This window comes from Stigmatopora nigra, chromosome 2, assembly GCF_051989575.1.
Source record: "Stigmatopora nigra isolate UIUO_SnigA chromosome 2, RoL_Snig_1.1, whole genome shotgun sequence".
Lineage (NCBI taxonomy): Eukaryota > Metazoa > Chordata > Actinopteri > Syngnathiformes > Syngnathidae > Stigmatopora > Stigmatopora nigra.
Genome location: NC_135509.1, coordinates 9,118,452 through 9,142,784, shown reverse-complemented (window position 1 = coordinate 9,142,784; position 24,333 = coordinate 9,118,452). Strand labels below are relative to the sequence as shown.

The window sequence follows — 24,333 nt, the reverse complement described above, 5'->3', positions numbered from 1 at the left end:
CACTACCCCCAGCGCCTTATAATCATTGTTTTTTCATCACACTCTCATGCATTGATATTCTCATTGATACTCATCAATTAGCAACAACGTAACAATGTTTTCATAATAAGACAGACACTTTTTGTACTTTAAAAGTGGTGAAGTGCCTAAAAAAGGCACACACTTTCATATATGTTGACTTTTAAATTCGGAGCATGGCTCTCAAGGATTAACATTTAAAAAATATGAATTGTTTATGGCTCTATCCATCAGCAAAAGGTTCCTGACCCCTGTTCTACTCTGTGTACTGTGCCTGTGGTCAAACCTACAGATAAAGCAAACACATTTGTTCCTTTCTACTAAAGCACGGCAGACAAGATTAAAATGGAAGCTCATCGGTCTCCTTGGCTGTTGTCTGATAAAACTTTTTATTTGAAGGGTGTCCTATCTGCTGTGTCTCGGGTGTCTTCCTCCAGTGCACAGCCTGATTTGAAATATAGCCTTACATAATAAGAGAGAAAAATAGAGTGGTGTTGCGCCCGAGAGCCGGTGTCAGCTTAATCAATCATTTTTAAACCCGAGCGGGCGAGCTTATTCTGTTCACTACACATCCTTCCTCTTCTAAACAAAGTGACAGCAGCATAATTCATTTTAACTCAAAAATTAAAACTCGTCCTTGTGTCTTTATGGTTCAAACACGAGGCAATTTTATGCAAGTGTGCTTATGTGTCAGACAAGGTACACGAACGGAGACAATCAGGACAAATACAAGTAATTTCCTTCCATTCCAAAGCCAGAAAAGGCCTCATTGTTGGATATGTTTTTAGAAAAATAAGTTTGGTCAATGCTATGTCCAAAAAACACAGAAAACAACCTTCAGTAAGTATATAGAAACTCAGGATGTGACTTGTCAAGTGGGGTTTGACACAAAAATCTGGTAAAATGTTATGTTTTTAACACTTATTGGTCTAAGGGAGTGCTTGCAATATTCCCTTGAGGTTTTGGTGATCTTGGATGCAAGAGGCAATGAATACAGAGGTCACATGGTTAAATTGCAGAGGGTGAAAAGGTCAAGGCAATTTTGAAAAGCTCAAATTAAGCCAAGGAATGAAACTTGGCCTGCTTGCTTGGCAGTAAGTACTTCCTATTGGCCTTGTGACAAAAAAGTAGGCCCTTTGCTGCCGCAGCACAGCTCTTAAAATTATACCATAAAATAGTCTTGGTGGTATTCTATGCAAGCTGCTGTGGAAACATAAAAAACATTTGACTTGCTGATGATTTATTGCGCCTCTCTCTTGTGGCATAACTTTACAGTTCTCTGTTGGATGTGCATTGAGTTAACTGTAATAAGAGGCTGACAACAGTATGAAAGATCCATGTTATGTACTTACAGAAATGATTATGTTCAGCTTTAATGGACGCAGTCATAAAAGTTTTTTTTTATGGCCAATATTGTGGTTAAGAAAGAATCTTGGAGATTTATGTGGACGTGTATTGGTCCCCTAATCAGAAGTGACAGACAAGATTTATAGAGTCAAAATATATAGAGACACAATCTCATATTTGCATTCTGACTATAGGATGTTATATTTACTCGTTATGTTCTACTGAGCATCACTCCATTATACTGAGAGGTCATTTTAATATTTCAGTTAAATGAGAAGGTCAAAACATAAGAAACAACTCTGAGTATATTCTTAATTTGAGGAATTCTGGTGGGTTAAGGGTGACCTGCCTGGCTTTTCTGAGTTTTGGAGTTTGAAGCTTAAGGTTCTAAAGTTTAGGAGCTCCTGAGTAAAGTTAGATTGCCGGGCCTTGTGTGGGGTTTTCTTGTGTTTTGTGACTTCCTACTAAATTCCTAAAACATATAAGTGAGGTTAATTGTGGCCTCTTAATTGTTTAAACGTAGATGTGAAAAGGAGTGTTGGTGGTTGTTTGCCAGTAAATGTACCACAATTACCCAGTGATCAATACCACCCCAAAAAAATATATATAAATATAACCCTGTATTCCAGAAACTCAAAGAAAATGTGTTAAATACTATTTCACCAATATCTATGCTTGACATGACAATCAATACAAAAAATAAACATCACAACAAAGCATGGAATGACCATTGGTATAATAACTTTGAATACTCACCGACTCTAGAGTTATGAGCATTTGTGCAGAGATGATATTGATAAAAATAAGAGGTTAAAAACTTGAAACTTCATCAGACCAAGTAGTTCTCCATCTAAAAAAAAAAGCTACACTATTCAGGTATGGTCTAAAACAGTTTCAGAAAGCTTTCAGAAAACTCTGATTCAAAATCCATCCAGCCAAAATAGGCGTGTAGGCCTTTTGATCACATGAGGCTGCACGCTGGTTTGAATCGTAGCAACAAGCCATGCACAGCACCCTGGTTGCCATGGAGACACTTGACGGCAGTCGTTTACGACAGCCATTCTCAAAAAGGGAGAAGTTTCCTGTCAAACTGCTGTCACTCGCTACTTTTAGAAAACAAACAAAAAAACGACATCGCACGAAACCAAACTCATATCGGTTTTGGGGTGCATTTAAACGACTTTTTTTGAACGATCCATGTTTTATCTGCACCGATATCCACTCGGAGTTGGTTGCAAGCAGATGCAGTGGGTGGCATAATCACGCCCTCTTCATTGACAGGAAATCATTCACAGGTGATGTGCGATCATCGCCACGAGATGACATGTGCGTGTCAAAGTGCACCGACTCGATCTGCATGGACTTACTTACTTACAAGGCCTCGCGTGCATTCCTCTTTCTATTGACAACCTCACCCTCCTTTTCTTTTAGAGTTTGCATGAGCTGCGCGCTCACTAGCGCTGCCAGTGGACAATCACACCCGCACACCCACCTCCACACGCTCGCATTTCTCATTTTCTGACTTCTACTCCAAATTACATCGCCGAGGCTCGGTGGCGAGGAGCAAAAAAAAAACAGCGGCGAGAAACAGAGTTAGAAGCTCACACCGCATCGAGGGAGCCGACCATCGCATCCAACATGGAGTCTCCGCCTGATCCAGCGAGCGACCCGGGCAACAGCGCGTCGGAGCCGGCTACCCCGGTCAGGGAAACCCCGGTGAGCCTGGAGACGCTCCGGAAAGCGGACCATCCAGCCCCGGTTCGAAGGCAGACGTGTTCAAGCACCAATCGAGGTGAGTGAGATTGCAGAAATGTAGCGATCCTTTTAGGTACCGGGGAAGTTCTGAATGAATTAAATAGCTACGGTAAAATAACTGCACAGTGTGTCTAAGCATGGGGCTGATTTCAATGGGGTGGGAACAGCGCTTTAATATGTCTTTGTAAATGTCACGTTGAGCGTTTTCTGTCGTCCACACCACATTGACATGTCAAACCCCATCCTATATGAGACGATCGATCTTTTTATGTTTGACAAATTCAATTCTTAAGATGTACATGGTTGGCGAATGCGATCTTGGGCTCGGCGTCCAAACTTTGCAAACTGTGGACCGGTTTATCGATCCATTTTCGCGTGGACGGGGGTCACGATCTTCAACATTTGAGCGTGTGTGATTCAAATGACATCTCAGCGTGCGTTAAAAAATAAAAAAATCGCTTTCCAGTAGATGGATCTGCCTGTATTTAACACATGGCCAGGAAAGCCTCCCACACCGGGCCTTCGATTTATAGAAGTGTGCGAATTTTTGCGTGGACTATCTCGTGTGGACCGGTCCGCGTTGTACAGTACAGTTGACAGTTTAACCACGCCCCCTCTGTATCCTCTCCTGGTCCAAGTTTGAAAGCTTTGGACTCTTTTCACCCTGATGGGTGTCTATATACTTGACATACAAAATATTATGAAGTCCCCCACGCTGAGCATTAATTGAGCCCACGGTGTTTTATGTACATGCGCGCACACGCGTATTCCTGCCGTGTATATTTAGAGTGTGATATGGGGAATGTGGAATGTGAGCTGGTTATGTAACAGGTTTAGCCATAAACACAGGCGTGCGCGCGAGCTGCGGGTTGGAAATCATCATATAATCGCCACTTTGGATATCTTTTTGTTTCTCACTACTTTAGGGCACTTTTGAAACTCTTGTTTGGTGGAATAAAAGCAGCCCTCCAGTATTTACACAGCACTAAAGTAGTTTGGGGGGGTGGGGGTAGGTTGACATGTGGTTTGGCACAGGCTGACTGAGCTGTTATGTAACAGCCGGTTAAGACAGGTAGTTGGGAAGCTGGGTTTGATCTCTCCCTCTACTTCTCCCCTTTTTTCATGACTCTGACTTTGGGAGTCTCCTAACCTGCTGACCCACATTCACCCCAACCCCCCTGATCAGCCTATTTTATGCACAGGGTTAAATTGTGTCTGGGAAAAAGAAGGAATGACAGGGGGAAAAAAAGAACGCCTCTTGCCTGTTATGTAATGCTGAGTAGGGAGAAAGAAAAAGCACATGCATGTTAAACCCTTCCTGCTTTGAATGAGTCCTCCTGCTGTTCAGTGTGAAGTAAGGTTGGTAAGGCTAAACAAGAGAAAGCAGTTGAGGCAGATAACTTTTTATATTCTTTTCAAAGTTGGCAGAAGAATTGTTGTGTGGAATAGATTGCCTTTGAAATTGCTTTATGCAATTCATTGAATTGATTGTTTTGCACTCGGAGCATTCAAATGAGTATTCTAGTCAATCACAAATCACCAAAAGTTGTTTTTAAATGCCTCCCAGATTTCAAGAGTTAGCAGGAAAAGAGTCGGCCATTGATTCGTTGGCCATCTCTCAGGATCTTTAAGTGGATGTCTGCAAATGTGTTCGTTGTAATGGCAATCTGTTGTCGTTGTCACTGTCACCTAATCAATAGCTACTTTTGATGGTAGAGTGCAGAGACAAAAGCCGAATACATTGCTTTGGAGGAGATGCATGGTTTGGCTAGTAACGTTATCAAGATGAAGAAATGTTCATTTGCAATAGGGCGGCATGATATAGTATTAAAATATATACAAGTCTTAAAATGCTTTTCGAGAAGACGTATTTTCCGGACTATAAGTCACACTTTTTTAATAGTTTGTCTGGGCCTGCAACCAATACTCAAGTGTGACTCATGTATGTTTTTGTTTATCTCTTGTTCTTGTCTCCCAAATGACTTATACATATATTTTTTCCTCTTCACCCTGCTTTATTTGTCTGATTTGGCTTATAGTACGAAAAATATGGTCATACATGTATTTCCTTCTGGCATTTATTTGAGTGAGACTCTTCAGAATAAACTTCAAATGCATATGTCATCTACCATTTTACAAGCTACTCCCATATTGTCAGCATTTTTGAAATGGTAAAGAGTAATGCATTTTTATGATGTCACTTAGTAAGTTGATGGCAATGCTTGTCAAGTGTAAAGGATCGGGGGTTAAGAATCACAGATATAAAGTGTAGAGTTACAGCTGGGATTGTTTTTCTAGAGTGCTCTATAAATAAAGATTGATAAATTTATTTCCCTTATCCACATTACATTACATTTGCCCTGTAGTTATACAGTATGTTGCACTTATGTTGTGCGTGCTGTAGACTCCATGGGGGCAGTGTGGTTCAGTCATGCAGATAACATATATGCATAAAATGTAGTCAAAGGGCACGCAGTAAGTAGTACATGTCAACAGAGCTGCAAAGAGAAAACATGTATTCCATAGAGTAGACTGAATATATGTGTGAGGATGTTTGTATACAATTTGTTATTTAAAAGTTTTGTATGCAACGTTGGTAATTTCTGTCTTTGGCATTGTGTTTTAGCATTGGTCTTGAGCTATTGGACTCAAAATGAAGCTGTGTCTTTTAAAATGTCAAAAGTGTAAGTTTTAATATTGTGTTACCTTTAATGTAGACTTGAACTGATTTTCCTACAATACTGCGCACCATACAGTTTGGTAGAAAATAGTAAATGTCACTACCAGTTGTGGTAGTTGTGACTGAGTCACAGTGCCCCTGCTGGTTGTGGCCGAGTATTGTGCTCCATTTTAATTTAATTCAATATGAGAATCCGTACCTCCAAATCTGAGCTCATGGTCCTGAAGTTGGAAAAACAGGTTCTCCAGTCTCTGCCTTAGAGACAGACTGAGAAGCTGGGTCATCTGGGAAGGGTTCCGAGTAGAGCAGCTGCTATGCTTCGCATAGAGAGGAGCTGATGAGGTGGCTGGGGCATGTTGTTAGGACTCCTCCTGGACACTTGATGAGGGAATCCGCACAAGTCCCCTATGTGAAGAAGCCCCAGGGACCACATAGTATGCAATGGCGGGTCTTCGGCTCCTACTTGGCCTGGGGAACGTCTTAGTATCCCCTAGGAAAAGGGGAACATTGTGGCAGAGGAGGGGGAAGTCTGGGATACCATACTTCAGTTCCTATCCCCTCTAACCTACTCTGGAAAGCTTATTATTGTGGTTCTAGTCTATACTAACATTTCCATTCAACAATTACTGCCATTATATTGCTGGAATTTGTTTGAAAATATCCCTTAAATTACTACTCATATTTAATCAATACAAGTACTCTGAATTAAACATTGCTTGTAGTTCATATGAATGCTTTCAGCGGTTTGTTGAGTTTTTTTAGGCGTAGTCTTAAGTAATTTGTGTGTAGAAAACAAATCAAACCTGACATTACAACTTAGTCGCTGATTGAAAAGAAATCGCTTATGTTAATGGACTTATTGTGAGAATGGGATCCAGCAGTTTTATTTTGGGAAATGAGAAATCACAGTGCTCTTAGTTTCACCATTTGCTTTTAATGTCCCTTCTCAGTGGATATGGTGCAGCGAAGCAAAGGATATTTTAAAAAGAAATAAATTGAATGAGTTGTTTTCCCCCCCTTGAGAATTTCAAAGGGCCTGGAGATGCCTTGGAGCTTTTCATCCACTTAAACGGACAGGAAAACACTTGGTATTGTTTCAAATTCACTGAGTTCCTGCAAGGAAAATAATACAGGTGTAAATCAAGATTTGATCTAGTTTCTGCTTTTCATATGAGATTAAATTTCATTCCTCCATTGTTTTCCTTTACCGATACTTCTTTTTTTGGGACTTTGGCTATGTATTTTTAAGCCAAAGCACAAGATTGATTGGCGATAAATTCTGAGCACAAGTTGTTCATAGGCCAACAAACATCTGTCAGCACACCTGAGAAAATGTGCATCTCTATGCTTTGTAGGCAGTGACATCTGGTCTCAGTTTAGACTTTGGCATGGTTCCAGTAGCGGAATAAAAAGTATTCTGGTATTCTCTGCTTTCAGATTTCAAAGGTCAATTTGCATTTAAGTGGCAGAGTGCTCACCTAAGGAGGAGGATGGAACTCTCAAAGAAATGTGCACAGATTCATCATTTTAATTTAAGGCTTAATTGCTAATTTGCATTCTAAGGTTTTAAGATTAAGCTACATGTTTTTTTTTATCCCATTTTCAAATACTTTAAATTCTGTCCAACGCACATGCATGTGGTAGAAATGGCTAATAATGATTTGATTATGTTCAAAACATGTTTATTTGAGACAATATTTCTTATTGTTAATATTCTACCAGTCCTATTATCATTTTTACCCTTTTAAAATGAAAACATTAATTGCTACACTCCATGTGGATGCTGCTATAATTGCCTGCAAGTAAAAACACCTAAAAAAAGTAATAATACATGATGAATTGGATTATTTTGAATGAGTGAGTTTGAAGATGCAGTTTTGGTCTGCTTTTGTTGCTTGATTATGTTTCATGAATGAGTGATTGCGCCTCAGCTCTCAAACACTTTTCTCATCGCTGCAACATGGTTTATTATCGTCTGCATCTCTAATGAGATGGATAAAACAATTGGCTTGATGAAAAATAGATAGTTTTCCATAGCTTTGAAATGGTGGGGAATTATAAACACACATTTCAACAATGTGAAAACTGTGGCACCACTTGCTTTTTGTGTGTGTTACTCACCCTAACAATTTCCCCCCTGGCCTTTAGTCATGTTGCACTGAATTACTTATCATTCATCACATACTTACCACTGCGAAATAACATTATCACTGCAACATTTCCAGGTACACTTTGTTAACTCAAAACGAAGAGGAAATATTTTTCGTTTTTGTTGTTGTTGCGGTATTAGAAAATGGAATACAGGGTACCTAATACACACACTGTTTGATTACAAATTTAATTATTTGCTTTGCCTTGGTTGCATTGATGAATTTTGCTTTTTAATTACTTTATTTAGGCGAAACATGCCATGTTGGACAATGAACATAAAACACATTGCCATTACAATTTGGTACTCGGACGTTTGGTCGACCAAACGTCCAGGCGACCAAACGTCCAGGCGACCAAACGTCCAGGCGACCAAACGTCTGGCCATGTTACAATTTGAAGACCTAACAGAATAATTAAGTAACAGATTACTTGGTATTGGCAATCGCTCAGGCATAAGTGGTTATGCTATAAGGTTTGCATGAGTACAAAAATCACATTTTATAAATACTGTATTTAACTTGTTCTTGGCTCTTGAGGAATTTGCGTATCTTGGATTTAAAAATATATATTCATTTCATGTGCTGACGGTTGCCCATCATGATGTACTTAAGGCATCAAAGGATGATGAAAAAAAGCTGGTAATTGCATTTGTCAATGTAAAATTGGTCATACAGTCTAATCCTGTGTTTCAAACCCCCCTAAGAAAAACCATTGCCAGTTCATACATATGATGAAAATCCCAGCCCCTAGCTCTAAGGTTTATTACAATCTGAAATCCATAATATGACTTTTCTGAGCCCATATGCTTTTAATCAGTGTGGATACTTAAGTGTTGTGGGTGTCACAGTTAATTTAACTTGACACGTTACAAGACATTTACACAGCACAGGAAACCTGGGACAGGAAATGACAAATAAATGACCCGCAAATACAACAATATTGCAGTCTTGCTACATTTATTGGATTTATCGGCTGAATTATGTTACTAATAAAATCCTTAATGATTTATTGAAGTGCAGTTAAGGGTTTAGTAAAGTTTTATTGCTATATCTGTATAGTTGAACTTGGTTTTACAAATGTGGGACTTGTTCCTTTGCATTGTTGTGACGGACTGTAAAAAAGAATGAAGTGGATTAAGGACATCATCAAAAATCTTAGATTAGATTTTGCTGTTTTACTCGTCAGTTTTGATGTATTTGTTTGAATATTTATTTGTTAATTGATAATCAGATTAATGATAGCATAGAGAAACTCAAGAGTCTAAAATCAAACTATGGTGCATTTGAAAAAACTTGCTTTAGTGCAGAATTAATAGTTTAATGAATGCTTATGAAATTGGAATCGGTAAAATAAAGTATTGTTCCATTTTTGTTACCAGCTGTTACTTTATAGGATGAATTAGGCATTTTATTTGATCTTTTTTTCTCAATGAAAGTTTAGAAAGACCGTATCAAACCTCCTCTATACTTGAAATGAAAGTTCTGGTGATGTGGGACAGTTTATTTTGGAGTTTGAATCACCAGTGGCTTCAAACTGGGGCTGGCGAGGAAGGTTTGACTGGTGATAGACACCAGATTTGAAGGGAAATCTCCTGTGGTGAATGACAGCTCAGATCTATGGCCCATTTGCAGAAGTCGCTCTGCAAAATAGTACTGACCGATGATACTCCAGATGCATTATTGGAGGACGTTGAAGGCGTCTAAATTTAATGTGGTACACTGTGACCTGGGCGCTGGTGGCACTTGGCTGGGTTCTGCTCGGCGTCTTTCTGACACAACATGGGCCCCTCAGAAGGGGCCTGTATTGAAAAAGAGGCGCTGAGAGGGATGTAAAGTCTCATTCAAAGCAAGTCTTATGTCACATCCAGCGCCCAGTCTTTCATATATTTCTATGTGAAGATCTCCCTAGCAGGTAGGCAGGAGAGTCAAGCTCTACGCTCACTTGGGACGTGTGACCGCCAGCCATCGTGTCTTTGAACCACATCACACAGCCCACACATGTTCTGCATCATGTCATGCGCATGGAGTCATGTGGACTTCATGCTGTAGTGACTGTATGTGAGGTAGTTGGAGAATGAAAAACCAGACCACAGAAAACTTTAGTATCTTCAAGAATACTGCAAACAGGATCTGAATTTCTGCACATTTCACGACAGGAAACTTCATTGGTAATAAGTTAAAGCAGTTTCTCAAATCTCAAAAGCCTGGTGAATATTTTTCACATTCTGATTGAGCTTTGTCATTGTTTTGAGTTCATATGTTGTGTATGGGTAAATATTTTAGGGAGAGGGATCTTGAGCATGTCGTTTTCATGATTTTACATTATACATTGCCCTTTTTTGAAAAACAATGGTAGATTAGTGATTCCTTTCTAATCAAAGATTTTTACCTTATCTGTAGATCTTTTTTTTTACTTTAATCCATTCTTTCACACTTAAATACAAATCGCTTTGTATGTAATACTGAAATTCTCCGCCAAGCTATTGTCATTTCCAATACATTCAATTCAATCCTATTTCTGAACTAACTTTAGTAATTAGCCGCAATAAACAACAATCAAAAACTTTGGGGGATAAAGCAACATAAAAATCAACTGTCGTTTCTCTTGGCTGGATGATTTATATTGGGATAACAAGCGCGACTTAATCTCATAAATAAAAAAGGGAAGCGATACGGATCCGTCCCCTCCAGGTACTGGCACCACTTAATCGAATTAGCTCCACTAGGAGGCTTGACGGGCTCTTCAAACACCCCTGGTGACTTTTGAGTGCCGATTACAATCAGCGACTATTTTCAGCTTTGATTAAAATCTGGTGAGGTTGGTCACTTTTTTTTTGCAGCAGTGGCATAGAACTGACTAATGTGGTTAGTTAAAACAATATCAGGAATTAGCTGTTAATCATGTGTACATAAGTCCTATTCAAATAGAATTATGAAACATTTTATTTATTAACCTTTACTTTCTTGTTAAGGTGAACACTTGGAGGGAAAACAATCTGTTTTTGTTTCATGATTTACTCATTAGATCCTTATTAAATTGATTGGATGGTACTTTTTTGTTAGATCTCATTTAAAACAATGACACAACTTTGGTTGGCTCTTTTGCAATTCCTGTCAAAACACATTTCAATTCTTTTTTATTAATTTTACAAGCTTGTTTTGATGATGAAAAAAAGCACATGAGATGCTATGTGTTTTGTTTTCGGAGTCCGTGTTTGCCAACTGATCGCTTTGGGAGGCCCACCCAGAAGGCATTGCGACGGCAAAAAGCGTCCCTCCATCAATGACGTGATGTCGGTCGGCATGCTGCTTTTTGACACTGATTGAAAGAAGGAGTCAGCAGCCTTCTCACTGACAAATATCCTCCGTCTGATCAATCGCTTTTCGCGGCTTTATCTGACTAATGCAGTACTTAAGAGGTAATAATTAACAGCGCATGGGGGTTGTTAAAAGCCTATTTTTACGTGACAGACAGAAATAGGCACCCAGAAAAGAGATGAGGAAGGCCTTGGGGTGATGCCGATAGAGGCAAATCTGGCAAACGTCGCTAGCGTGGTGCACTGTGAACATATCAAGTGTTTCACAATCTCTGCTACAAATGATAAAGTTTGATGCTTGAAATATGCTATTTGAGGAAAAGGTGATTCAAGAACTGCTTCAATGTATTTACGATTATCAAACCGGGAAGTGTGCTAAAGTGTTTCTTTGGTATTGTGTTACTGTTACAACATTTGCAGCTTGTGATGCTCATTAATTTCTGCTAGCTCCACTTGCGCCGTTTGTACGCGCTTTGCTGGCGCAGTGCCGCATGTCTTGTTAAAGAGCCACTTCATCTCTGTCAGGGCCAGGTGGAATTTTGTTGCACGATTCTAATTGGACGAAGTTCCTTTCACACATTGAAGCATCCTCTATGCATCCCATTATCAAACCAGGTGTCAACTGGGTGTTTTCACCTCTTTCTTCCTCTTCCACAGTTTAGTCATGACTCAATTTGTTAAAGGGAAACATATTGTTGGGTAAAATAGAATTATGTTTGGGGGGAATGATGTCATGTAATGAATAGATGAGGGAATGGAACTTTACCACTTCTATTCTTGGTGATGGAAACTGGCATTACTGCAAAAACCTTCGAGATGCAAAATGTTGACAATCTGCATGTTTGTTGTTTAATACTAGACATTTCTTGTCTTAAAACTTAAGTTAAAAATGCATGTGCAAAGTAGTTACAATTCTGAATAAGCATTATTGAGATTCAAGCATTAAGTGGGAAACATAATGACCATCTTTTATCTCCAGTGCGGCACTCAGGGGGAGAAATTGTGGCTTCAGGCGAGATCGCAGGGGGCTTTGAGGTGTGCGCTGTAGCTCGGCGCAAAGACCTCATTGTGATTTGTTAAAGTATCTTTGGATCACTTTCTCAAATGGCTAAAAGTAAAGGCTGGGTGAATTACTTTCAGACCTACCACCTTTTTCAATGCATCAATCGGGCTAAATAGATGAGGAAGTTCAAGCCTTGTTCCTCTCATATAGTTTTTGGATTGTTTTTAAGCAGCCTTTAGGGTTAGGGTCGAAAAAATGTTTTCACTTTATATAAAGGAGTGTAGGTACTGAGATTAGTATGTAGAAAGAGTTCCTTCCATATTACCGGATTGTAGCATAGCTTTCAACAGTGTTGCACTGCAGTTAAAATTTAATAGCCATCTTAGATATCAAGTACTAGTAACACACCCTTTAAGACCATTAGGTAACCTTTAAATCTTACCATAAAAAGTATGGAAGATTTATGTCATTTGTTTTGCTCGTTATCGCTGCCAAGTGCAAAGTGCGAAGGAATATGTTACTCGTAAAACTATGAGTGTGGGAGAGTAAGATCACACTAACCGTGACCAAGACTGACCTTAGACCAGAAGTCATCGAGGCTAAAAAGATCAAGATTCTTAATAGTTGAGACTGAGATAAGATTTTTTTTAATATGTAGTCTAATGAGTGATTTTGAGAGTTACAACACTAAAAATGACTAAATACTGTGATATTGTGTTGGATAGAGAAGGTAGATATCTGATTTAGGATTTTTTTCAGTGTGTAATTGACAAAAGCAGAAGATATAATTCATCTATAATATTTCAGGTAATGATAGATAAAAGACTGAAGTTTAATGTATATTATTGAAATTTTGAAGAGGATGTTAGGAGTGTTTCACTTGTTATACTAAAAATGTAGTTAAAAAAAAAAGTATCCCACTTTTTGGGACATCCATTTGCCACTGAAAAGGACACCCATACAAAGATTATTACTTGACATCTTGAAAAACAGTAACATCTGATACTAGGTTCCTTATCTTGTCTGGATGTCATCAGTACAGATGCATTACCTTGAACTGATTTGATGCAGGGCAATGTGGACAGGGAGATTGATGACATTGTCCCCAGTCTGACTGATAACGCTGGATTTCTCCTGCAGGGGGTTGCAAGCACCATGCTCCCCTGCTTCTTAGACATACGAACGAACGGCTATGCTGAGCAAGTGAACCGCACCCTAACTCGATGCAAATTGTTCGGGGGCTACATCCAGAGATGATCGCGATGATTCCCTTGGCGGTCTGATTCACCTGATCCGTGCCTCAATCTTACCAGGGGTGGCAACCCCAAGGTTGTTTGTTTAACACAGGTGCATCTTCTGCACAGTGCACTCGGACGGAGACAAACTAAATACGCTTGAACACTTCCACATGGTAGACTAGACGCAGATTTACTGTACAAATGCTCATAAAATATTGTCTTGGCAGGACTGGCTAAATTTTCTTAACAGTCTTGGGACCATGTTTTTTTTACAACTCTGTCCTTGTGCGTACAAATCATTTTACACGCTGCTGATTGAGTCATTTATCAAACATGAGTAAGGACTTGTGCCCCAAAGATTAAGGAGACTTTTCAACATGTAGTGGAAAAAGTTTTGGGAAGCACCCGTTTTTAATCGCAGCAAGATGGCCCAGTAAAATCCATCCTTAAGCCATAATTTATTATGTGATGATATTCAATTCAAAAGATTTCATCGAAGTATTGTATTTTGCTTTAACAAAGAATGTTCTACGTCATGCTGAAAGTCGTTGCTATCTTTTACACTCACGGAATACAATAATCCATACATTTTCTTTTTTGATTCTCATTGAATGATTGCAAGTTATTGGAGGCCTTTCCTAGTTGATGATCGATCTCAGGGCACCTATAAACAAACATCTACACTCACGTTCACACTTATGGACAATTTTAATCGCTTAGCAGGCATATTTTTGGAGTGAGGGAGAAAGTTTGAGAACATGAACAAAACATGTGAGTATTTGCTAGGTAATGAAGCAGTGTATTCGTGTTATAGTTTTATTTTTTAACGGACAAGAATATAGAAGATGACTTCAAGTGAAAACTTTGAGTTCTTGTAATGGGGTTTCATCATTTTCATTCCATTCGTAACGTCAGAATATTTTATAATCCACATGATTCAAAAGACCTTGCTCTAGCCATGAATAGCTGTACAGTGCAAGAGAACAAATTCCGTCTTTGTTATTCAATAACAAGATTCGCCGTGCAGCTTCTTAGTGTGTGAGCAGATGGTGAAAGGTTGGTGCATAATAGATCTCCGTATTAACCGTAGCACATGCTGAGGGCGTCAGTGGATGTCGCGCAGCAGAGTAAAAGAGAAGCAGTGACCTTCTGTCCCATCATTTACCCCCTCGTGCCCTCTGCACTGCTCTCAAATTACTTTCTCTTAGCCAATTAAAACGGCCAACTGAGCATCACTCAGCCTGCCGTTTTTCGCTGACCTGGACACTGGTGACATGATCGCTCTGTCATGGAAAGCGATGGCCGCAAGTGGGAGCCTTCAGCATGGCACCATGCCATCTAGGACCCCACTGTGTGTGCTAAGATTAATGTAACCACTGCCTGTAAATTGCAACAATTTCTGTCAGGACCTCATACTTTTCTACAGCGGTCTTGTGAACATGTTTGCTAACTATGGGGTGATTGTTTTTCACCCTCAGGGAACAGTGGGGGGAAACAGTGTAGCGTAGCAATAGTGGCAATCTAATGAACCATGCTGCATTATTATTACGCCATACTGTACAGAATATTTACCATATTTTCTGGGTTATGGGGTCGGAACTTTGTTGCCTAGGTCTGTAACTGATATTGAGGTGTCCATTGAGAGGGTGAGAAGGACTCTCTTGGTATATCCTTTTAATTGTCGAGTTGTAAGAGTTCGTTAGAAGTGGGACTCAAGATGACGATTGAAAAAAATGTTGCTAAAAGTCAGAGTGAGACAAAAACTTATGTTGCATTGCTTGGGTGAACATTTAGACTCCATTTCTATTACTACCAAAGGTGACCCATACATTGTTAACAATCAATTGACTTACACATAAACCCAAGACCTCTATTGAAAGAAATACCTTGTGTGTAAATGTGCAAAAAAATTGGAACCCCCCCAGGAACAATGCTGTCACTGATCAAGATTGCCATATGTTAACGGATGTTTCTAGTTGCAGATCCTTTTTGGCTCAATAGACACAACAATAGCAAGCAATGGATGAGGGAGGAACCCGAGTAGTGTGTGTGGTGCTCAATAGCCAATAAGCACTGAGATTATATGCTTCAAGAGGTTGGATGCAGTGCCAACGTTGACAGTTGGGCTGGGGATTGAGTATCTGGCTCGTACCCTTTAGGAAACACCTCTGGGCCCGGAGCTCATCTCGGAAGTTCTCCACCTCCCTGCTTCCGTGTGGGAGCATCATTGTAGCCCTGCTTTCACCCAGGGAATGGGCGGGCCCCCAATGGCGCTTCATGAGTGCTCACTAATGGCTGCTTCTTTGAAAGCCAGTGAGCCTGTTTGAAGGAAAAGGCTCTTTTACTTCCCTCCAGCTCTCAACTTGGCTGGGCATTCATTCAGCAAGCTTGCCCGGCTTTGCTGTCCTGCCCACACGATTGTACGCCAAGGGACTGAAACGTCTGTCATTTGTTTCACTTTCAAATGGATGTTGATGATTTACCCATAGAAGGTAAAAGTTACTTCTTAATGCCCGAATGCTTGTTGAAAAAAAATATCACTATTTTTATGATAGAATAAATAAATATCAGCTTTATAAAAGGCCCAATGGCTAAAGTTATTATAGACATGCTACCAATGATTAAACAGTGTTCCTCTCATACTCAGTGTTTCATGGACTTCATCCTGTTGCCCACGTAGCCCATCCCTTGTAAATGAAAACAAGGTAGAGGGTATTTAAACCTTTGAAATGATTGAGATCTGTTACATTTGTGACTTGATTCATCCCACAAGCAGGAATTTCCTCCTCTTCGCCACAATCCTCACTTTCTAAAGTCTATACCAAAGTTGGACTTGTCCTTGGAAATCTTTTTTTTTTTTAAACTTCTCGCATCCACTTGAAACTAGGGCAAAGGCCAAAATGGTAAACTTGATATGGAGCACCTTGTCAATTAAAAACAATGGCTTGGCAGGAGCTGTTAGCCCAATAACAGATGAGTTCTAATTCCCAGACAAATGTCCCTTCTCGACATTCCCAAAAGAGAACACTTGTCTGCATATATTTTTACACCTCTGGACACTCAAATTAATTCACTTTTTTATTGAATTGTCTTCTACACTCGGGAGATCATCTATTTTAAAAATGATAACATAGATTCTTGTGAGATTTGGTTCCATTAGGATGGTCTTATTCCGCTCAAATCATTTTATTTGGCTGCATATCATGTCCATGGTGAAGTAACAGATGTTTAGAGTTGCGTAACGGCGGGTGAAGTAGGGGAAAAAAAAAACAGCTGGCTCCGTTGTTATGCAGCGGTGTGATCAAATACTTTTAATTTGAAATGACCTCTTTGTCTAAGATTTTCTAAGCTCCAGATTGTCATCAAACAAAAGATCAGCCACATCCAAATTCACTCCACTTTCAAGCAGAAAGCACTCTCTAAAATATCCTTTGCAATAATTGGAGTTAGTAAGTTGTGAAAAAAATCTTTTAAAAAAATGCAAAGAAAGCAGCAACTACATAAATGAACTCACATTAAAAACAGAGTTGTTCTGTTCATTTTAGTTTTCAGAATATGAATTATAGACCCGTTGTCATTGGCACTTTTATCTGTAATGATTTTTTTAGCTGGGAATTGTGACAATTTAATTGGAACTCCATTTCCTTTAATTGGACACATTAGAGGAAATGTCTGTTGGGGGAAAGGTAATTTCTCTCAATGATAATTTAGAATTTCGCCTTAACAAAAAAAAATAAGAATTAGAAATCATCCACTCTGTTCTGTTTGTGGATGCGAGTGGTTGTGAGACGACATTTTGGGGTGACACTCAGGAATAGGTCAATTTAGTGTGCTTTCATGCTTGGATTAGGCCATTTCCTCTTATAAAATATCTTCATTCGCTCAGCGTGCTGCGGGTTTGATTATCCCTCTCATTTTCATACATGTTTTCATTTCTGGTTGAGCATTGGCTAATTATATTTTAATTTAGTGTGATAACATTTATTCCCTGGGATATTGTGTTGTTTGTGCTGCCACATGGTTTGGTTAGCAGGTTACTGCTTGGATATATTTTATCATACTATGAAAATTGTCATTTAAAAACATTTGCTTGATTTACAACAGGGGAAATTCAGAATAATTTGATTGTTTTTTAAATTTTAACTGAGATGCTAGGGTCATTCATGGTTGTTTTTCCACAACATACTTATATGCAGCATTCATAAGTTTTCTTTTCTTTAGTTAAAACATATTTTAGAATCTGAGGCAGTTTGAGACCACCAAAAGCAACATGGTCTGCTAACATCTAATTTCAGGGTGGCCACCTGTCAGTTTAGGTCGACCGATTCGCCAGCCAAGTGAGAAAACCCGAAGCCCGGCATGTAGTAAATAAATGTTTTATAAACAGTATGACAGCACCATTTTGTGGAGCATTTACTATTTTTACTGTTTAACTGCAACATGACTTATTATTTTCATTCTTATACCCCAACTGATTGATTTCTCGTGTCAGCTCATGTGCTGATTAGAGATGGACATAATTTCCGTAGTTGATGAATTGATTGTTGAAAATTATGTTGATTGGGTTTAATGGAGTGCTTACTGATGATAATAATAATAACAATAACGCAAAACTGATTTAAATACCTCTGGAAAGGAACATCTTCATTCTACTGAAGACAACTGCATCTGCCAGTAGAGCAAAACATTCACAGAGATTCTTCCATTCACTTGAAATCTAATTTATTTGATTAAATTTAATCATACACCCGTCCCTAGTTTTAGTGTCAACAAGCAACATCTGAAGGCATGCAGCTGGCGGCATGGATTTAATAACACTAAATAAATTGGATACATTTCATCAAATATTTTTGCCAGAATTCATGTGAGTAGTTTGTTTCAACCTAACTGTTGTATAAGTGCATTATCCTGGTATGAACCAGTCAAAATCCCTGAGATGGGTAACAGGATTGATTAAAAAAAAAAAAAAAAAAAAAAACAATGAGATCACTGCTGCAAAATCCTGTGCAAAATCTAAGAACTGTATGAAGGAAAGAAATATATATTTCCTTGGCATATTCTGATCATGAAAACTAGTGGCGAGCACTAATTGGAAAGAAGAGCGGCGGATACGGTGCGAGCAGGAAAAAGAGCGAGGCAGGCAGACAGACGGGGCTCCTAGATTGTTGGGCCGGGGGGAAAAAGTTCCCCATGCTTGTCAGAGTTTCAGCAAGTTCAGAATTGATGGAGCCCACAGGCAGCATTGCTAATTTTAGTTGAAATCACCTAAGTGGTTTGGCTAATTTATCCAGGCTTCTCTGCCCCTGCTTCGCAAACCCCTCCCTAATATATGCACAAAGCGTGAAGGTACCAGGAGGTCACGAAAAAGCAACAGAAGGGTATTTTGCACCGGGCCTGCTGCTTCCACTCATGTCTTTTTCGTATTTTGGGTGGGCTTGCTGGATTCACTCTCAACTAACGACAGGCATTGGGTGGGGGACAACCTGAATCGGTGACCAGCCAATCGCAGAGCAGAAGGGACAACCATTTTTGCTTACTCTCACACCAATGGGGCAATTTGGAGTGTTATACCAGCGTACTATGCATGTTTTTTATGATGTGGGAGGAAACCAGAGTACCCAGAGAAAACTCATGCAGGAAGAAACCAGAATACCCAGAGAAAACCCATACAAGAGGATCCGAACCCATTGGAGAATGAGCCGGAATGGTTCTAATTACAATTCTTTTGGCTGGTGTAACTCATACTCAAGTGCAATTTTTAGTCGTAATTGTACAGATTGGGTATTTTATGCATTGCAATACAAATATTTTGGTGGGAAAAGCCTGAATAAGTTGCTTATTGAACTAATTAGCTGCTATTGGTTGAATATTGGTTTCTAGAGATGAGATCTACCGTTGTCCAGTTAAACATGAGCAAAAGGGTTGCACCAATGTTCCCACATTGGCTGATTCAGTGGCACAGTGCCCAGTGTTGACAAGCACTGTAAAATTTATATCTTATGACAATAACATCTGCAAATACTTAATGTTGACAGATCGGCACGAAATGTAATCCTTCGTGATGATGCCTGACATTTGGAACTAAAACATTTTGAATGAGTGCCACAACTGCATTCACTCTTCATCAACAAAACTTGCAGACACGTTAAAAAGCTGCGCTCTTCTCAATGTTTTAATTTGCAATGAAATATTAATTAATGCTGCTGCTTGCAAGGAAGTTCAACTTCAAACACATCCAGGGGCAGCATTAAAAGTAAACACAGCACTGAGCTTTCTTGTTCAAGTTTTTTTTTCTCTGCAGTTTTCTGAACAAATATAGTAGTATTTTTTTTTTTTTTGCAACTACAGTGTTAGTCATAAAATATATGAGATATCCTTTAAACACGCAGGTTGGTGTTTGAACTGGGAATGTATGAGCTTGTTGACAAGCACATTGTGTGAGCAGAGTGCAAGAGGAGATGTATTCAGTATTGTGTACGAGCCAATACTTCTTGGCATAAGAATGCACAGTTGTTATTTGCCAAGCACCTGGTCAAACTGCATACAACAAGAGGCTTATAAGAAATCTCTTTTGCCAACAATGACTGAGATGATTGTCCCTGGAAAGTTATGGATTTTTCCCTTCATGGGCACATTAGAATGTTATGAAAATGATACCCATTATTTTTTAACATTAAAATAGTACTTTTTATCATATAGTATTTTACATTTTTCATTTGGTAAAAGTACAATCTGAATTTTAGGATGTGTGCAGATCTCTGTTTCATTGTGTACGCTCTTGCTTCAGTCCTTAGCAGCCATCCAATAATGAGTTCCACAGATGGGCTTATTGGCGGCGGCTTTCCTAAGTCCTCCGTGTATGCGGCGGAGAGTGTCAAAGTGTCTCTCGTGTAGGATCCACTCCAGGTTTGGGGGGGGATGGATGGTTTGTGCCAGACAAGCTGGCAGTCATTGCTCCTGCTCTCCTTCACTACCTGGTCTGGTGTGCAGCCAGGGTTAATTATAGGGGAACTCCAGAGTCTTGTGTCACTTAGGATGGAAGACACAATTTTGTCATACTGCCATGTCCTATAGTGACAAGTCGAGTTAAAAAAAAATAGAACCCAACTGCTCATCTGCAGTTTTGGTAGCATTTCTTTTTGCTTGTTATTCCATCTCTAAAATGCCAAGTTTTCATACTGTCAGTTTTTTTTTGATGAGAAAAACATTGTTTATGCATTTTGTTTGTCATTGTAGAAAATCAATGCATACCCATTTTTATCTTCAAATGATTCACTTTGATTTACTGGTGATCTAACAACTATTTCTATTCTGCTATTGCTGCCTGTGATCATGTAATCACTAAAAGAAACCATTTGCCGAAGGAAAAAAAAACACCCCATCAAAATTAGGCAAGGTTATGAGTCATTTCAAGATTAATATGTTGTTTTAATCGTAAATTTGGAGTGCAAGAACAACGTATCCTCCGGGAGGACATTTTCTTTATACCACAGCAACAGAGAGAAATGTTCAACCCTTTTCACCTTTATTTTAACACCCCCTCAGGCCAACATTTCCACTTGTACAAAACATTTCTCAAAGTTTAAAGGGCATATTATCGTAGACATCCTTGAACAGAGTTATTTCCCAGAAGATTTCAATCCATTTGGCCATTGGGTGATCCTTACTTCTCTGGTAAATTAGCCAAATGAAGTACAGTAATTGTGGTGTATAGTAACTAATAGCTTGACCTCTTTGAGTGGTGTTAACATGGATTTATTTACTTTTGGGGAAAGAGAGGGTCAGAAGACATAATTGCTGATCCCATGTTGCCTTTATGTTAAAGAGATTTAAACAGTCGATACAGTTTTACATTTTGTACAATTACTGTCTGGACGTTTACCAAAAAAAAAGGATGGTGCAGCATTTTGATCTGTTGACACTAATTTGGAACAAGATGAGATTCTCAAGAGAAAAAAAATGAAGTATCTGATGTCAACCTCAGCTTTAGCAACTTCCACACAAACCATATTTTCTTAAGAAAGGAGTTAGGTGCCATAAAGGTTGTTTTTTTTACTTTGACGAGTACCCACATTGGCTAAAACAGTCTTTAAAGAAAGAAAAAAACACCAAGTATCGTGAAAGTTTCCTCTCCTACCGAGTTATTTTTACAATGACCTATTTCCGCCATTATTGTGGCATTGTTTTGACCTTACGCAGAGCAATTTTCCCAAAGTCAAATTAGGTTTAGCCATTCAAAGAAATGTAGTAATGTAATGGTTTGACGGTTCTGCCTGTGAAATATAAAGAAATAGACGTGTGTGCCATTGAGGTTAATAATATTCCTTCTCTTCAACAAGTACCTTGGGATGCCAAGTGTCCTTGAAAGCAAACTACATCACACTTTCACTTGCTTCCTAACATCATTGACGGGCAAAAGCAGTCCACTTTTGGCACTATGCGCATTGTCAACAACTGTTTACCCTGCTGTTTTTCCCCCTTTAGTTTGCAATAAGTCCAATCAATGGAGATAATTGGTCAAGTTAAGGCTAGTTTATTATGTGCTCGAGGAAAAAAAATAATCCAATACAATAGATCAATAGGAGCACATCGGTCTTTTTTTGTGCAGCGGTGTAAGAAACCAAAGGCAGCCCTCATGCAAGTCAATGAGCACCTGGAGTGTTTTTCCCAGCGGCCGTTTAGTGTGCACGGCGAGGGACTACCAAGGAGACGTGGTTGAGGTCCCGCAACCTGCTTTGATAGGACAGAGTCAGCGAGGCTTTGTGCGGAGTTGCAAGGGCCCGCCGGGCTTTGCGACTCCCGTTTGTCTTGTTTCTCCCCAGCGCCGTACTCTCTTACATGCCTTTCCGTGTCCGGCCTGTTGGGAATCGGGGCGTTAAGGTACCAACAAAAAAAAAAAAGGGGGACTGTTGAAAGCCGACTTTGGCTTATGATTTATGAATTTGGAATGCTTTAAATTCCATGCTATCGATGTACACTCGTGGGAGTCGTTTTAAAACAATTCAAATTCATGGAATTCTATGTTTTTGCGTTTTTTTTATATACTTCGAGAGAACAAGAAATGAGCTGGATTTGTAATCTCGAAAATTTACAAAAAATGAATTAAAAATAATGTGAATGTATTTATTTTTTACTTTTTTGCGGCATATTTCAAGGGGATTTACTCCTAAATATATATAGGATTTTGTCTTTAAAGTCCAATTTGCCTATATTCAATCAAGGCAATTATACTATAGATTTATTTGTGTGCCAACTAGCAGCAGTAAGGGGGTTGAGTTTAATATTCTCTTGGGATGCAGAGGTTAAATCACTAACCTGTGTTTGATGAAATGGCCATGCTCCCTCCAGAGTCTTCCTGCCAAGAACAAAAGTACTATTTCACACTTTGCCAGGTGTACGTTTCTGCTATTGAGATGCAACGGAGCCAAAGACGCATCATTTTTTTACGGACTTTCCCAGATTACAGTTTCAGGAATCATTCACAATACTGCAACTCCTGCGTGATCCCGCAGGGTCAAAACAACGGTTAGGAAAAAAGCCGCAATAATTAAAACTAAGGGAGAAATGAGTGTATAGTTGGACATCTTTTGAAGTCATATTCGACTAAATTATTAATTATAGGAAGTCACAGTGACATTGAGGTCACAAACTGGGCTTGTTGGTTTTAGCCATGCACATTTTTTTGCCAATTTAGTTTCATTGTTTTATATTCATGGCCTCTTAAGTGTTTTTTCATACAAATGTTTACTCTTTAAGTGTTGGTTAGGGATTGACGCCAGCATGTTTGAACTGCTGTACAAATTTAGCTCATTTCCTTTAGGTGGTTTCTTACAGTTCAGTCACAGACGTTCCTTCCATTTTCCGCTCTTTGTTTAGTTGTGCATTTCAAGAGATTTCTAGTGTTCTATCTCGACATCTTCATTTACCAGGACTCCTTTTATAACCTTTCCATTTTCTTTATACTGATTCAGGGTTTTTATTTGAGTCTTCTCTTTGTTAACTGTTAATTTTCCACAAAAAATTGAGTAATGGATAAAAATGAGATGTTGCATAATATTCTCCTCAGAATTTAGGGAGTTTAAATAGTTTCCTCTCATTGCTCTAAAAAGAAGAACAATTTCTTTTGTGCTAAAAAGACTTCTCGGAATGCTCGTTAGGGACAGAAAAGTGGAATTTTGAACAAAAGTTGTTTCATGGAACAACTGTGATGTGGCTTTTTTTCTCAGAAATTTCACATTCAAATCATTATTCTTTAAGAATGGTGATTGCATAATTCTTGTTTGATTCTATTTTATAATGTTTTTCTTTTTTTTAATGGATACATTTGTTCAGTGACCTGCAACCAACAAGACTATCGTGCAACCAATACGAATTTCAGATGCTGATTCTGATATATGGCTGAGCCAAATTCCAATAGCCATTCGAAACAATGAATTTAGATGACTACAACTAATAATATTTCTCAGGTCATTTAAATCAGAATGAAAGAGAGTAATTGTCCATGTTTAACTCGTAAGCATCATCTCGTCTAACCTGACCTCATCAATAGGCTGTGATGTTTCCATAGTGATCATTACAAGGGAACGCTATTGACTCTTTGTGAGATTTTCTTCAAAGTGCTGCGTAAGTAAGAAGCAAAGCTGCTCGCTCCCCTAACCAGCAGAGCAGAACTCCACTATCCTTCACCTGACAGTGAAGGATAGTCAAGTTTGGAAAAGGACACAAGGATGTTTCCAGTCCACTTCATTGCGTCCGGCTTCGCTTCGTCTTGGGACCCAAAGTTTGCTTTTTTGAAGAGTAGACGTGAGGGCTAAATGGGACGTGG

At 39.0% G+C, this 24,333-nt stretch overlaps 1 protein-coding gene and 1 long non-coding RNA gene across 3 annotated transcripts in view; one reads left to right on the top strand and one right to left on the bottom strand.

The window, feature by feature from the left end:
• LOC144188297 (uncharacterized) overlaps positions 1 to 2,728 on the bottom strand; it is a 36,008-nt gene extending 33,280 nt beyond the window's left edge. The window contains exon 1 of the long non-coding RNA XR_013324933.1: positions 2,118 to 2,728. This is a non-coding gene — a long non-coding RNA (uncharacterized LOC144188297). The remainder of the gene's footprint in view (positions 1 to 2,117) is intronic.
• The window catches only part of roraa (RAR-related orphan receptor A, paralog a), a 163,475-nt gene continuing 141,569 nt past the window's right edge, over positions 2,428 to 24,333 (top strand). Inside the window, exons 1-2 of one of the 2 annotated variants that reach the window (XM_077710674.1) lie at positions 2,428 to 2,660; positions 2,797 to 3,157. In XM_077710674.1, coding sequence (XP_077566800.1) covers positions 3,004 to 3,157 — 154 coding nt within the window. In that variant the 5' untranslated portion in view covers positions 2,428 to 2,660; positions 2,797 to 3,003. Of the gene's footprint in view, positions 2,692 to 2,796; positions 3,158 to 24,333 lie in introns of both variants that reach the window. The other variant, XM_077710673.1, reaches the window with a different exon arrangement.